The sequence below is a fragment of the Panthera leo genome, chromosome A1, assembly GCF_018350215.1.
Source record: "Panthera leo isolate Ple1 chromosome A1, P.leo_Ple1_pat1.1, whole genome shotgun sequence".
Lineage (NCBI taxonomy): Eukaryota > Metazoa > Chordata > Mammalia > Carnivora > Felidae > Panthera > Panthera leo.
Window position 1 is genome coordinate 117434478 of NC_056679.1, and position 14341 is coordinate 117448818.

General features: G+C 53.8%; 2 protein-coding genes across 5 annotated transcripts; one reads left to right on the forward strand and one right to left on the reverse strand.

The window, feature by feature from the left end:
- Positions 1-56: 56 nt before the first annotated feature.
- On the forward strand, positions 57-3573 carry RELL2 (RELT like 2). 2 transcript variants are annotated; one of them, XM_042937722.1, is made up of 8 exons: positions 57-511; positions 694-1173; positions 1567-1632; positions 1757-1823; positions 2253-2438; positions 2710-3085; positions 3213-3246; positions 3482-3573. In XM_042937722.1, exons 2-7 carry the CDS (start codon positions 990-992, stop codon positions 3243-3245), a joined length of 912 nt encoding a protein of 303 aa, XP_042793656.1. In that variant the 5' UTR covers positions 57-511; positions 694-989; the 3' UTR covers position 3246; positions 3482-3573. The 2 variants fall into 2 exon arrangements, with proteins under 2 accessions (XP_042793656.1, XP_042793662.1); XM_042937728.1 differs by having other exon boundaries at positions 927-1173.
- On the reverse strand, positions 2095-13942 carry FCHSD1 (FCH and double SH3 domains 1). Of its 3 annotated transcripts, none has more exons than XM_042937701.1 (20): positions 13864-13942; positions 13532-13629; positions 12883-12928; positions 12166-12233; positions 11686-11821; positions 11464-11600; positions 11305-11368; positions 10375-10503; positions 9792-9914; positions 9531-9626; positions 8994-9119; positions 8478-8582; positions 8128-8289; positions 7124-7252; positions 6955-7038; positions 6658-6775; positions 6321-6541; positions 5450-5537; positions 4521-4576; positions 2095-4392 (listed from the first exon to the last, which is right to left on the reverse strand). In XM_042937701.1, exons 1-20 carry the CDS (start codon positions 13882-13884, stop codon positions 4327-4329), a joined length of 2073 nt encoding a protein of 690 aa, XP_042793635.1. In that variant the 5' UTR covers positions 13885-13942; the 3' UTR covers positions 2095-4326. The 3 variants fall into 3 exon arrangements, with proteins under 3 accessions (XP_042793635.1, XP_042793627.1, XP_042793643.1); XM_042937693.1 differs by having other exon boundaries at positions 11686-11842; XM_042937709.1 differs by lacking the exon at positions 6321-6541 and having other exon boundaries at positions 11686-11842.
- Between the last annotated feature and the right edge of the window lie 399 nt (positions 13943-14341).

Here is a 14341-nt window from a genome sequence, read left to right on the forward strand (position 1 = left end):
GGGATAGACCCGTGAAGAGCACTCTCGTCTGACTGCCTGTGCTCCCCGCCCGGACCCAGGCTCGGCGCCGCACACTCCCCCCGCGGAGGGGGGACGGCGCAGTCACGCGCGCACCACACTTGCGCTCACAAGCGCGCAAGGCTCTAGCTCTCCGCCCCGCACACCTGCGCTCCGCCCCCTGGTCCTGGGCTGGCGACTGGCGAAGGCATTTGGGAACCTAGGGAGGCTGCGGCAGCGCCCCCACCCCCATCTCCTTCCCCTTCCCACAGTCGGAGTTGTCCGAAGCCTGCCTCCGCTCCCAACCAGCCCGCATCCCTCTTCATCCTTCCCTCCCCCCGCCTGCCGCGGCACCGGTATCTGCAGCCGCAGCCCGGAGCCGGTGAGGCGGCGAAGGGGGGAGGGGGAGGAAGCAAGGGATGAGCGCCGGGAGGGCGTCGGGGGCCCTGAGCCGGACTAGGACGCCCCTGGAGCAGGAACCCGAGCTGGAGCCGGAGCCAGAACCAAACCACCGGTACCGAGTGGGCCAGGTGGCCTGGATGGGAGGAACCCAAAGGGGTGGCATTGTGCGGAATACCCGCAGGGGAGGGGGCTGCAGAGGCCTGGCTCAGGCCAGCGCGGAGGAGGTGCGGACGCTGACTCAGGCGCGATTCTTAAGCCGACCGCCTGAGAATTCCGTCCCATCTCGCTCTGCAGTGTCCTTGGGAGGGACGGAAGCGCAGGACAAGCTGGAAAGGGGAACGCTCTGGGCGTCGGGGAAGCAGGATCAGGGTCGCGGAAGAGGGCTTGCGCATCCGCCGTCTGGCACCCCGGCCCCGGACCAGCACCCCTGACACGGACAGCTCCTTGGTTGGGTAGGGGGGTGGGGCCGGACCTCCGAGGCTTGTCAGTTTCGAATCCTGAGGACCGAATTCCTATCCCTCCCCCAGTCCCTAGCTGCAGCCCCCTAACCCCAGGAGGCGCCCTGGCCCGCGCTCGCCCCCCAGGGCCTCATGTCGGAACCACAGCCTGACCTGGAACCGCCCCAACATGGGCTGTACATGCTCTTCCTGCTTGTGCTGGTCTTCTTCCTCATGGGCCTCGTAGGCTTCATGATCTGCCACGTGCTCAAGAAGAAGGGCTACCGCTGCCGCACGTCGAGGGGCTCGGAGCCTGACGATGCCCAGCTCCAGCCCCGTGAGTGAGGAGCCTAGAACCTGGCTCAGTCACCTTTCTCCCATACCCTTCACCCCACACCTCTTTCTGCCTTCCTGGCCAAGAGACCCAGGCCAAACCCTTACCATGCCTTCAGGGAGGCTTAATGATGCTTTCTTGAGTCTGCAAGTGGGATGACACCATCCTGAAAGCAAGGCTAGAAAAGGCAGGATGGGTGGGAAGGGCTCACTGTTGGTAGTCTTGGACTCCCACTTACCTTTCCCATCTTTACTGCCCTGACCCCTGAAATGCTGACATGCAGCATGATGGCAAACAAAAGGATAGATCTTGGGCAATAAGCCACAGAAGCCACCAGGTAATGTTCACGCAAAGCTGACTCATTTCCTGCTTCCTTGCCAACCTCTCATGCTTCAGCTGAGGACGATGACATGAATGAGGACACAGTAGAGAGGATTGTTCGCTGCATCATCCAAAATGAAGGTGGGTGTAGTCTGGCCCTTTGCTCTCCCTGCCCCGCAACCCACCCCCCCACCCAGTCCCCAGTCAATTTTCTCTTGCCCTGACCTCCACCTCCACTGACTCCCTCTTTTCCTTCTCCTCTCAGCCAATGCTGAGGCCTTGAAGGAGATGCTGGGGGACAGTGAAGGAGAAGGGACAGTGCAGCTGTCCAGGTGAGCTGGAAACAAGGGCCAGCATGACTTAGCTTGCCTTGGAGAGTACCCTCTCCTCCAGCACAATCCTTTCTTCGCATGTTTGGGGTGGGGGGAACGCAAAGGTGGCTAACCTATAGGAAGAAAGAAGTTTTGTAGGAATCTGAGTTCCTTCAAATTATACTTCCATCTGGATGTCATCAAGCCTAACCTTTATCCCTTGTGCCACTCTTTTGGGTTAAACATTGCCCGCTTTCAGCAAACAACCCTGGGAGGGAGAACACATGATCACTAACGTCTTAATATTGCGTTTATTAGATAAATACAATAGTGTTGGGGCCTGGGGAAGGTGAGGCATCTGATGTTTTAAGAAGCAAAAAGGACAGGAGCAAATGGAACAGGAAAGGAAATGGTAATGTCACTCCTGCTCCCCTCTTCCCTATTGTCCAGCGTGGATGCTACCTCCAGCCTGCAGGACGGAACCCCCTCCCATCATCACACAGTGCATCTGGGGTCTGCTGCCCCTTGCATCCACTGTAGCCGCAACAAGAGGCCCCCACTTGTCCGTCAGGGACGCTCCAAGGAAGGAAAGAGCCGCCCCCGGCCTGGGGAGACCACTGTGTTCTCTGTGGGCAGGTGGGGATAGAAAGCCCCAGGGAAAGGGAGTTTGAGGTGGGAGCCCCAATGATCAGGCACCTCATTCCAAAGGTGGTCCCCACCTCTGTTCTCCTAGACTGTGAACTACAGCAGGAGTCAGGCTACACAGTATGCCCCACCATCTGGGGGAGGTCTCCCCTGCCCTAGGCCAGAAGGAAGTGGCCATGAAACCCAGGATGTCCCTGGCTAAAGGGAAGCTGAGCAGCCTCTGAGTTATGGTCCTAAGCCCCAGTGTTCTCTCCCTTCCCAGGTTCCGGGTGACACACATAGAGAAGCGCTATGGACTACATGAGCATCGTGATGGCTCTCCCACAGACAGGAGCTGGGGGTCTGGTGGAGGGCAGGACATAGGGGGTAGTCAGGGGTCTGGGGGAGGGCATCCCAGGGCAGGGACACCTGCCATTGAGAGCCTGCCCCCTGAGAGGCCACAGCCCCTGGCCCTCGCCAGTCCCTTGGTGCAGAATGGAGGACTCAGGGACAGTAGCTTAGTCCCTTGTACACTTGAGGGCAACCCTAGAGCCTCTGCAGAGTCAGTTCTAGGGGCTGGAGGGAAGGGCCCAAGCCCAGGACTGGCCAGTCGAGAGGCAATTGGACAGCCAAGCAAACTGGACACCACAGATCACCAGGTAGGAAGACATGGGCAGGGCTATGGTGGGCTCAGCTCTTATTGCCTCCTACCCTGGATTGAAGGGGAGGTGGCCCTGATATGACCCACATCCTGTTCTCCCATTGTTGACCACTTCTCTCTCACAGGTGTCTGCACCACGAGGAGCAGGGGGTGTGTGAGGTGAGTCTGCCTGGGCCCCAAGTCAGATAATCTCATCCTCCCACTCTCTACTTAAACTACCTAAGCCCATTGGCTCTCTGCACTCCCAGGGTTGGCCTTTGCTACACATTCTTTGGTTTAGTGGTGGGGAGTGGGCATGTACCCCAGGAGGTAGGGAAGGTCCTGTAGCCCCTGGGTAAAAGCTGAGACACAGCTTGAATAGGAAGCAACACTGTTACCCTTCCTCTCCTCCAAGCCTCCTTCTTCACTGTACTGATGGACTACCAGCTGGCAGGGCCGGGGGTGGGTGGGCATGAAGGCCCTCCTCTCCACTGGACAGCACTGCCCTCAGCTGAGGAACCAGCTCTACTTCCACCTGGAGTTGCATGGTCTCAGTCTGGGGGACCTCGGGAGAAGTCTCCCCACCCCCATCCCTCAGTCTCTTTCACTTCCCCTGCCTGCCAACAGGCCGCCTGACCCCTTCCCCATCACCTCGCTCCATTTGCCAGAGCGTGGCAGCTGGGAGCAGGCCCCTGCCCTTGGTGGGCCCCTAAAGCAATAGCACCATAGGCCCCCTGCCCTCTTGGCACAAGAGGCCCAGGTCCTGGCTTGGGCTTAGTGCCCTTTATTCACTGTCAATAAATCCGCTCAGACCATTACAGCTGTTTTGCATACTGGCTCCAGCTCCTTTTGACAGGCTTGCCCCTGTTCCAGCCCCCAAACCCAGTGGCCATGGCATCTGGAGTGGGGTGGGTCACAGAGCCAGGGTGGAGACACAGATGGGCTGGAGCCACTCAAGACTTTGGAGAATTGGTTCCAGCCCCAGAGATTTCTAGATATTTAACCCACTTAGAGATGGGGTGGTGGCAGAAGAAAAAGGGGGAGTTCCAGCCCTAGAAATAACAGGAGGACAATCGGGGGGGGGGAGTGAGTTCCAACCCCAGAAAGGGGGAGAAGAAAAGTTTCTATTCCTGGAGGTGAGAGTAGAGATGGGGGAGACTCCAGCTTTTGGCTTGGTCACTTCAGATCATTGAGGGGGTGGTCTCTGACATCGTGGAAATAGGGACAGCAGCATCACTGGGGGACAGCAGTCCCCTGGCTTCAGGTGAGAGGATCTGGGTGGCCAGGATCCGGGGCTTTAGCTGGTGGGGGAGGTGGTGGACGCATCTGTAGGGAACACACAGTCAGTGCTCCAGAAGCGTCCGTTGGGGATATCCCTGTCCATTTCCTCAAACCCCTAGACAAAACAGGACAAGTTGGAATGACACAATCTCCTCCAGGGGAGGGGCCCTTACCGGCCTGAGTCGAGGTGCCATCATGTCCAGGGGTCCAGGACATTCCAGGTCTTGGTCTGCAAACAAGAACCACAAGTCAGTCTTCAGACTTTATTTTGTTCACTGCTGCATCTCCAGCATTTACGACAGTGGTAGTCTCTAAGTATTTGTTGCATTAATGAATAGTCACTAATCTGAGCCATAAAATACATCATTACATCCATCCTCAACACTTATTTGGCACCTGCTGTATAATCAGCCCTGTGCAAGGTACCAGAGAGGAGAAGATGGAATTCACAGCACTCCCACTCCCAATGGCCATGCCAGGAACCTAAGAGTGAAAAACCAACAAACAAAATGAATAAGTGCTAAACCATTCCAAGTGAACTACAGGTATAGGAGGTACAGAATATGCTCACAGGGATCTCTGGAATCAAGGAGGGAAGCTCCATGAAGAAAATAGAAGTGCCAGAAGGTTTTAGAAAAGGTAGACATTCCAAGAAAGAAAATGATGATACACACTAAGACGTTTGTAGGATTCAAGAACATTAGAGGCAGAGAATGTATACTGGGAAAACACTGGGAGAAGCTGGCTAATTTGTCAAATAATAATCATGAGAAAACAGCTACTAAGTGCATGAGTGTTATGTACCAGGCACAATGCTAGGCCCATCTTTCTAACTCTCACAAGAACTCAGTGAAGTAGGGACCTTTCTCCTCACTCTGTAAAGGCCCAGGCAGGTTACACATCACTCCTGAAACCACACATTGGCAAGTCACAGGCAAAGTCTGAACAATGCACCTGCCTTCAAAGCCCAAGTTCTTCTCCCCATCATGCTTCTGTGAGCCTGAGGGAGGAGGTTCCTGAGGGCAGGCAGAGGAGTCAAGTATAACCTTGCTCCTTCTTCCTGTCTCTTCCACTCCCAGGGCCTCCAATGCCCTCTACTCACCCACAGGCAGCACAGGTGCAGGGGCTCCATCCAAGGCACAGGTGGGCACAGGAGGTGAGAAGCTGGGAGGAGAAGGGGATGGCAGCATCTGGGAAGAAGGAGCACACAGAGTTATTCCTGGCATATGGGAAAGTTTCATTAACTTTTTCTCTCACCTTGTCTTCAATGCCTGTCCCATCACTTCTCAATTTGGAGAGCCACCAAATGCTTATATCCAGGTGGGGGCTTAGCTGATAATACACTTCAATAACCAATATGTACTGACACTTAACTATATCCCAGACATTCTGCTGACACTTCATATACACTAATTAATTCATTCCTCACCACCATCCCATGAAGTAGGGATTTTTATGTTTTCTTTGTTAGAGGTGAGACTCAGATTAAGCTATCTATCCAAAAGCATGGAGCCAGTTAGTGGTCAAGTCCCAACTAGAACTGGTCTCCTGACTACCACGCCAAGGCTTTTCCTTGTAACAACAGGTACCATATATTAAAGAACCTCCTGTGGGTCACTGTGCTAGGGGCTTTACCTCCATTATCTCTAATCACGACAAGTGGGCTGCTGACACAGGTATTATTACCCTGTTTTACATGTAAAGACAAAAGCACAGAGGTTATATCACTGCCCAAGGTAATGCAGTAGGAATGAACTCAGATGTACCTAGCACTGAAGTAAGACTATCAAACTCTAATGAAGACAGTTTGGGTTTCCTTCTTCTCTACCCAGCCAAACTCCTTTGGGAGACCCAAGCCACTATAGGAGGTAAACCCGGAGAAGGGAGGGGGCATTAAGATGAATATGGGGCCTCACTGGAGTGGGAGGGTCAACCCAGAGGTGTCTGGGGATCCAGGGAGAAGAAAGCCTCACCTGTTCAGGGTCTGAGAGTTCATGGGGCCCTGGGGGGCCAAGAAGCTCCTCCACTAGCAGGGAGGGGAAGACCCCAACATGGCCCCCAAATTCTCCCCTCCAGAAGCCGTCATCCACTCCATCCTGGGCCCTGGGCAGCAGGCGGATAAGTGCCCCCTCGGGGAAGCTCAGCTCCTCTGCACTCTGTCCCGTGTAGCTGTATAGGGCACGGGCCAGGAAAGCTGCAGAAGCCCAGGAGAGATGCTGAGGGGAGTTGATGGACGGTAGTGCCCCCAGGACTATGATATCCCAGGGCCACAAACACTCGCTCCCCAGACCCAGAATTTCCCATTCTCACCTGTGGGCTCTGCCCCTGAGGGGTTGTCGCTGTCATGGCCACTCTCAGGGAAGGAGAGGTCCGGGAAGTTGAGATACCGCTCAGGGACAAAGCCTACCTCGCCGTGCTGGTTTCGAGCCTGTTCACCCAGCAATGTGAACAGATAGCAGACTTGCCTCAGCAGCCCATAGCCCTAGCCCTCCTCTTTAGGCTTCTAGTTTTGTCTGGCTGGATCCTTGCAAGCCATAGAGAAGACCTTCCCACTGCACCCTCCCCACCTGCCCACAACCAGGATCTGGATCTAAGGTCCATACCCACCTTGACCCATTCATCAGCATCTCCCTCTTCTATGACCTCCAGCCACTCGCCCTCTGTGATGGTCAGCTCATCCTCACGCCCTGCCTGTGCCCCACAAGGAAGGATTCAGGACTTGGCTGTCTCCCATCCCCACCTGTCGGAGGTCACCACCCCCATGCCCACCTGATACCTGATAGCCAAACACCACATGTGCAGGGCAGGGAAGGGGCCTAGTGGCCAAGGCTGTGGGGACAGGCTCCTCAAAGAGCTCCCCGGTCTCCTCACATTCCTCAAAGTCCGAGAGCTCAGCATCCTCAGCCTGGAGGGGGCAGACAACAGACATCATAGGGGGGCCCCACACTCTCAAGCACCCATTTCATCTCCCACTCCTCCACTCTATTCTTAAAGAACACTGGCAGATCATTCCCCAAGGTGGCACCCCCCCGATCTGTTCACCATGTTATCAAAAGCAAAATCAACACAAGCAGGGTAACACCAACCACCACAGAATTAGTCCTGAGTGCTTAATCTGTGCCAGGTACAACACCAAACATCTTATGTATATCACCTCATTTTATCTCCATAATGACCCAGTGATATTTTGCGTAACTGAAAACCTCGTTTTACTTGGGAGGAAACTGAGGCTCAGAAAGGTTAGGTCACTTTCTAAGATCACACAGCTAATAAGTAGAGTGGCTGGTATTCGAACCACTTATAATCTGTACTTAGAGCTTAGTTCATAACCACAATCCTATACAAGTAAAATCTTAGATTGTGATTAACTTGTTCTGTGAGTGTTCTGCAAGAAGAGCAAATATTTCTAATATATTTTAACTTGATAAATGAGCAATGTCTTGCGATATGAGTATTATGTGATGCTGAATGTCACATGATCACAACTGAGCCAATGGTTCTTGAAATTCACTTTGATATACAAGTGTTTTGGATTACAAGCACGTTTCTGGAACGAATTATGCTCGCAAACCAAGGTTTTACTGTACTCATGACAAAAGTTCACTGACACTCTATGCTACAAACTATGCAAAAAATTATACTTATTTCATTCATGCCTCACGACAACCTCTTTGACTTAAGTACTGTCATGATCCCCATTTTACAGGGTCTTCCCTCCACTGCGGAGTTCTACCCTTTACCTTCCTGGGTGTGTATGGGTACGGAGCGAAGGGTGCTCACCGTAGGAGACAGGTCCCTCTGGGACAGTCGGGCCTCACTGAGCCGTCGCTCCTGCTCCACCTCATCCTGGGCCTGGGTCATGGCTGGTTTCAGCCAGCGCTGCACATCTAGGCCAGCTCCTTGTAGCAGGGCCAGCCGAGCAGCCCCCTTCACCTGGCTCACCTGGCATTAGGATGAGAGATCAATCAAGGCTATGGCTGGGCCTGCCTTTGGGAGGTGGGTGGAGCCTCCCCAAGTTTGTCCACCTTCTACCTCCTGCCACCCACTCCCCACCATCCAGAGACAGTGGAGGAGAGTGTTGTGTAAGGGGGTGGGATCTCAGTGGCCCTAGCCACAGGGCTACATCTCACCTGTGCCCGCCGGATGCTCTCCCTCACTTCCTGCAGCCGCTGTTCTATGCCTGGAGCCTCCCGCTCTGGAGCCTGCTGTCGCCTCTGCTCCAGCCGCTGCAGCACCTGGTTGGGAAGGCAGAGGACAGGGGTGGGTAGAAATACTACGGGAGACAACTTACTATGGACATGGCACTTTGCTACTTGCTTCACATGTATTATGTCATTTAATTTTCCCTATGAGGTGGCTACTATTATTAACCCCACTCTAATAAGGAAACTGAGGTCCAGAGAGGTTGGTTAAGTCACTCCCTCACTCTGGGTTACATAACTAGGAAACAAGAGAGCAGGATTTGAACCCAGGTGGGTCTAACTCCAAAACCAGTGCTCTTAACTACTGTGCCACACTGTTGGCTTAATATACCTTTCCCTCCCCTCCTGCCTGCAGCCCTATGACATTCCCATTGATTCCAGGGTTCCCATCTCTCAGCTCTTCCTGCCCACCCATGATACCTACACCCCCCCCCCCCACCTCACCCGATGCCCATGGTTCTGGATCTTGTAGTCTCGGGCAGCTCGGCTCGTCCAGCGCTGAACCTCTTTCTCCAGGCTACTGTCCCCAGCCATGCCTCCTGCGTCCCCCTCCAGTTCCAAGGCACACACCTGCATGAACAATGAACACAGGTACTGTGAGGAGGACCTGATATTGCTCCTTCACTACAGTCTCCTCCTTTTTTCTTCTTTCTGTCCTGACCTCCAGGGACAAAGAGGTGAGGGCACACACCTATGTATATAGACACAGGTGTGCCTTCCTGTGGACACAGAGACACAGAGAGTCCCCAAAATGGGATCTGGGTTGAGGGATAGAGATAGAACGATGAGGATAGTGCAGTCAAGGACCGGAAAGGTGGAATAAAATATGTTTATTTGTGTCCTGGTGGGAAGGAGGTGAACTAGAGTTCTGAAGCCACATAACAGTCACCAAGTCATTATCAGGACAAGGATGATGAGGGAGGAGGCCTAAACCACAGTCCCCTTTACATGTGGTTTGGTTCCAATGAACAGTGGTCTCACCTGATCAGTCCCTGCAGGCTGAAACTCCTGAGGTGGTGTGGGGGAAAATACTCCAGGCTCCTGAAGAAAAAGCTTCAAATCTTGCTCCCAGCTTACCTGGGGGGTTGTAAAAGGTCAAAGTAGGCACTCACTGGTTACCTCTCTAAGCCTGTCCCCAGCCCCTCTTGGAAGAAAGAAGGCAGACAATGCAGTGGGTGGTCTGTACTGAAAGAGCAGGGTAAAGAGGATCTCTGGGGAGGTCTTAAAGAGCACAGCCCTCACCTGGGAGGTTGCCTGTGCTCCATGGCGGGCATGCTCCAGGGCCATCTCTGCAGCTTCCAGCTCAGTGCGGCTTAGCAGGGTCAGGGGGTCCCTCAAGTGTTCCAAGAGCTCGCTGACCAGGGCCTAGAGAGAACCCTGAGATAATGACACTACCCTTCCCCCAGCATCTACTGCAAAGTAGGCTCTCTGCCCAGGTTTAGATTGGTATGGGCATGAGGAATTGGAAAGAGGGAAGGAATGAGACATTATTACTGCTTCTAATAATAGGCCCTCACGTATGCATAGACCTTAACAGTTTAAAAAGCATTTTCACATCTATTCTCTCCTCTGAGCCCCATTAGTCTATAAAGTAGGCAGAGCAGAAGTTATCCCTGATGAGGGGTTCAGAGGGGTTAAGTGTTCTGCACAATGTCATGCAGTCAGCTAGAACTAGAACCAGAACCAGAGGATCTATCTTCTACCCACTCAAAGCAGGCTAGGTCCCTAGCACCACCTAGTCTGGTAGTGGTGGGAAGAAAGGACAGGCCCTCCCACACACTGCCACCCTCTTCTGAGAGGCAGGGGTATCTGGGCTGGGACTGGCCTTGAGCAGGGCTGGCAATTCCTCCTGGTAGTAGTGGTCAAGGTGGGCATTGGTGGCCACCAGGTTAAGCAGGTACTCGTTGCGGGCTGCTCTCAGCTGCTGGGAGTACTGGGCTGATTGGGCAGACAACTGGGAAGAGAAAATATATGTCAACAGGGACCGCTAGACCCTTGGGGTCCTTCCAAGGCCAATCCATATCCAGAATGGATTCTCACATTATTGAGTGCTTACTATACACCTGGTGCTATACTAAAACTTTTGTACACTCACAACTCGTGCTCAAGATGCACTGGTGGTGTCTGGGTTCATTTAAAATAAAATCCCAACTGCTCCTTACTGTGGTTTACCAGGTTTCACGTGAGCTGGTCCTGCGACCTCTCTGACCTGTTTGCACAGTACTTGTCCCCTTGCTCACAGTACTCCAGCCACACTAGTCTTCTTTTGGTTCCTCAAGCCCACAAAGCTATTGCCATCTCAAAGCCCCTGAATTCACCATTTCCTCTCCCTGGAATGTTCCACCCCTAGATCTTTGCATGGCTGGCTCCTTCTTGACAAGCCATGTATTCAGAGAAGCTTTCTCTCTAAATTACACCCTGTTACCCTTTATCATAGCACCTTGTTTTGTTTTCACTTAATCTGATTATTTGTTTATTTACTATCTGTCTGGCATTCACCAGACTCTGAAAGCAGGAACTCCATAGAATCCTCAATAAATGCACAGTAAAGGAATAAAAAAGAAATGCACTATTTCCGTGTTACAGATGAAGAAAATGAGATTCAGAGAGATCAGGTTAACCAAGGTCAAGGACTGAAGGTGTAGGGAAGCCTGGATTCGTCCCAGTCTCTCAGATTTATGCCCTTGGTTTCCAAACCACGAGACTACTCTGCCCACCTCCTTCCTGCCCTCCCTCATATCCACATCCCCCAAACCTTGGTGCTGAGTTTCTGGAGACTGGTTCGAGTGTGGAAGAGCCCATGGTCACTTCGGTTCAGTCTGTGCAGGCAAGGAAGAGGAGTCGAGTTTAGGCCTGGCTGTCATGCCTTGGATCCCCTCCTCCTGCCAGGCTTCCCAACTCCACACGACCCCACCTAGCCTGGACATCAGCCGCCTTCTCCTGTGCCAAGGCCCACACACGTTCCCGCTGCCCATACAGCTTCCGACTTCGGCTCAGCTCCCGGACAGACTGCAGCACCTCAGCTTGTGCCCTCTGGAGGTTCTCTGCTCCCTAGGGGCATGGACACACAGAGTCCTGACCTGGATCACCCCAGCCCTGAGCCAGCCCTTCCTTCATCCCATCCACATAGACATACCTTCCTAAGCACCTGCTCCTTGGCACTCCGCCCTGTGCCCCCTGCCAGGTCACGGTATCGGTCAGATGCCTGGAGCCGGGCTTGGCCCCCAGCCACGGTGGCATCCAGCAGGCAGCGCCAGGCACCAAACACCATCCTGCCTCTCCCCATAGAAGGTCTGTGTTGAGGAGGAGAGCACTCCAAAGCTTCATGAGACCCCCCCCAACCCCAACACCATAAGAGACAGAGTGCTTTCCCATCCCCCTTGTCTGGGAGCCTATCAATCGATCAGCCCATTAGCTCAGCCACAAGGATCACTCATGCCCTCTGCCCACACCCACAGTGTCCTTGCTGGGTCAGCTCCTCTCTGGCTGCTGTGTCAGCTCTACCTACAGCTCACGTGCCCTCCCCCCTCACTGACTCTTTATTCCCATAGATTCCTGAGACTGAGCTCCTCATCTCTTCTAGGTCTCCTGACCTCCCTACCTCCATGGGACCCACCTGCTGTCCATCTCCCCACTCCGATGCCCTTCCCTCTTCAGGAATGGCCCAGCCAGTTTCTGAAGTGCCTGGTGGGAAAGTCATCATAGACCCAGTTACCTCTCAAAGATTCTCACCAACTGGGAAAATATGGGATCAGAGTATACTAACGCCATTCATCAGATGCATATTATGTGCTACTTACTTTGCTAAGTGCTTTACATGCATTAACCTATCCCATCCTTACAACAACCACACGTGAAGGTACAATTATTATTTCCATTGTACAGAAAGATGTCAAGGCCAAGAAAGGCTAAGTACCTTGTCCAAGGTCACACAGCCAACAAGTAGCACAAGAAAGATTTGACACCCCTCTGTTTAGGCTTTTGCTCTTGACCAGAACAGAAGAATGTGTGGAGAGACAATGCTGGTGGTTTTTTTTTTTGTTTTTTTTTTTTTAATTTTTTTTTTTTTAACGTTTTATTTATTTTTGAGACTGAGAGGCAGAGCATGAACGGGAGAGGGGCAGAGAGAGAGGGAGACACAGAATCGGAAACAGGCTCCAGGCTCTGAGCCATCAGCCCAGAGCCCGATGCGGGGCTCGAACTCACGGACCGCGAGATCGTGACCTGAGCTGAAGTCGGCCGCTTAACCAACTGAGCCACCCAGGCGCCCCAATGCTGGTGGTTTAAAGGAGGCTAGAACAAAAGACAAAGTCCAGAGAAAGGAGTTCCATACCTGCCCATACTCCCGTTCAATGGCTGCCCTCTGCTTGCTGTAGGACCTGTGGAGATAAATGGAGCAGAGTGGTGTTACAGTTTAGTCCTGTTCTCCCACCCTCAATCCTCTCCTCAGCCTGGGCAGGAGGAAGAGGGGAGCCAGGCCTAGAGTGTGAGTATACCAGGAGCAAATGAGACTGAAGAGAGAGTCCTTGAGATCACCTCAGGCAGCTGCAACCCAGAACAACCTCACCTCATTGCTCAGAGCCTCAGCAGGATCCTCCCCACCCCTGGAGAACCATCAGTGGGCTCAGACGTGAGGACTGATGGGGGCCTGAATACATTGTCCTCCAGCCTTCCAACAGGTCTGGAAGAGGGAGGTAAGATTCTGCTCTAAGCTTGATTGTGTGGTGGAGGGAGTGGTATGGGGTCAAGGGGTTTCAGGGAGGGTACGTGCGTGTTTCTGTGTGTTGGGGTGGGAAGAAGGATAAGTCCTATCTGGTATCTGGAGAGGGAGGCCGAAAGTGAGGGCCAGTAATGGGCAGGGTGGAGAACTCTTCACCCTCTGCCTCCCCTCCCCGGCCCAGATCCGACGGATGTAGGTTTGAGGAGAGGCGGGGCGCGCAACGGCGGAGGTGGGGGGGTACGTGGAGGGGATCAGAAGCTACCTGATGTCCTCCAGTAAATCTGCCTCCCTCTGCTGCCGGGTCTGAAGGATGCTCAGCTGCTCCAGGAAGCGAAGCTTCACCTCCTGAGCCGGCTTCACCTGTGAGGGTAAGAAGAGGATGAAGACCCCCAGCGCCTGAGACCTGGAAAAAACACTCCGCGCAGGGAGCGGTGAGGGGGCGGGACCGGGGAGGGGCTGGGCTGTTTCCTGGGTTACTTCTGGGTTAGGCCCTGAACCCTTACAACTCCTTGTCCCCCACTGCGGTTCCGGAGCCCCTTAACTCCCACCATTCCGCCAGCCCACCAGGAGTCCCCATTCCCAGGCCAAGCTCACTTTTCGGGGCGGCGGCTGCATCTCCGATCCGGCCAAGGCGAGCGACTCGACTCCGGAACTCGAGGAAGCCCCGCCCACGCCAAAGCCCCGCCCCGGACCTGGCTCAGCTCCGCCCCCGTCCCGCCCACGCCTCGTCCGACTTCGCGCAGGGCTGCGAAGCGCGAAGGTGCCGAGAAGAAACCGGATCAACTTCTGTTACTACTGCTAAAACTCCGGAAAGGGTCGGAGCCGCCGAGTGGACGCCGCGTCTGCTGCGCGGTAGGGAAACTCTAAGTTTCTGAGTCAAGACGCCTGGGTTCTGTTTCTAGTAGAGCCACTGACTCAGCTCTTAATTATTTCTAATCATTCATTTACATATGCAGATCTCCGGTGATGGCGCGAAGGGTGACCTGTGGCAAGGAGGAACTCAGTTTGTGACCAGGGAAACTGAGTCACTGGATGCCTGAGCAAAGATGATTTTGACAAGGGAAACAGGACT

What these genes read in the sequence shown, in the direction of transcription:
- RELL2 (XM_042937722.1), top strand. Translation starts at nt 990, where the DNA reads ATGTCGGAACCACAGCCTGACCTGGAACCGCCCCAACATGGGCTGTAC. An exon ending in CTGCATCATCCAAAATGAAG is followed by an intron (nt 1,633 to 1,756) that starts GTGGGTGTAGTC and finishes TTCTCCTCTCAG; the next exon opens with CCAATGCTGAGGCCTTGAAG. An exon ending in TGGACACCACAGATCACCAG is followed by an intron (nt 3,086 to 3,212) that starts GTAGGAAGACAT and finishes TCTCTCTCACAG; the next exon opens with GTGTCTGCACCACGAGGAGC.
- FCHSD1 (XM_042937693.1), bottom strand. Translation starts at nt 13,884, where the DNA reads ATGCAGCCGCCGCCCCGAAAA. An exon ending in GAGCACAGGCAACCTCCCAG is followed by an intron (nt 9,627 to 9,791) that starts GTGAGGGCTGTG and finishes ACAACCCCCCAG; the next exon opens with GTAAGCTGGGAGCAAGATTT. An exon ending in AGAGCATCCGGCGGGCACAG is followed by an intron (nt 8,290 to 8,477) that starts GTGAGATGTAGC and finishes TCCTAATGCCAG; the next exon opens with GTGAGCCAGGTGAAGGGGGC.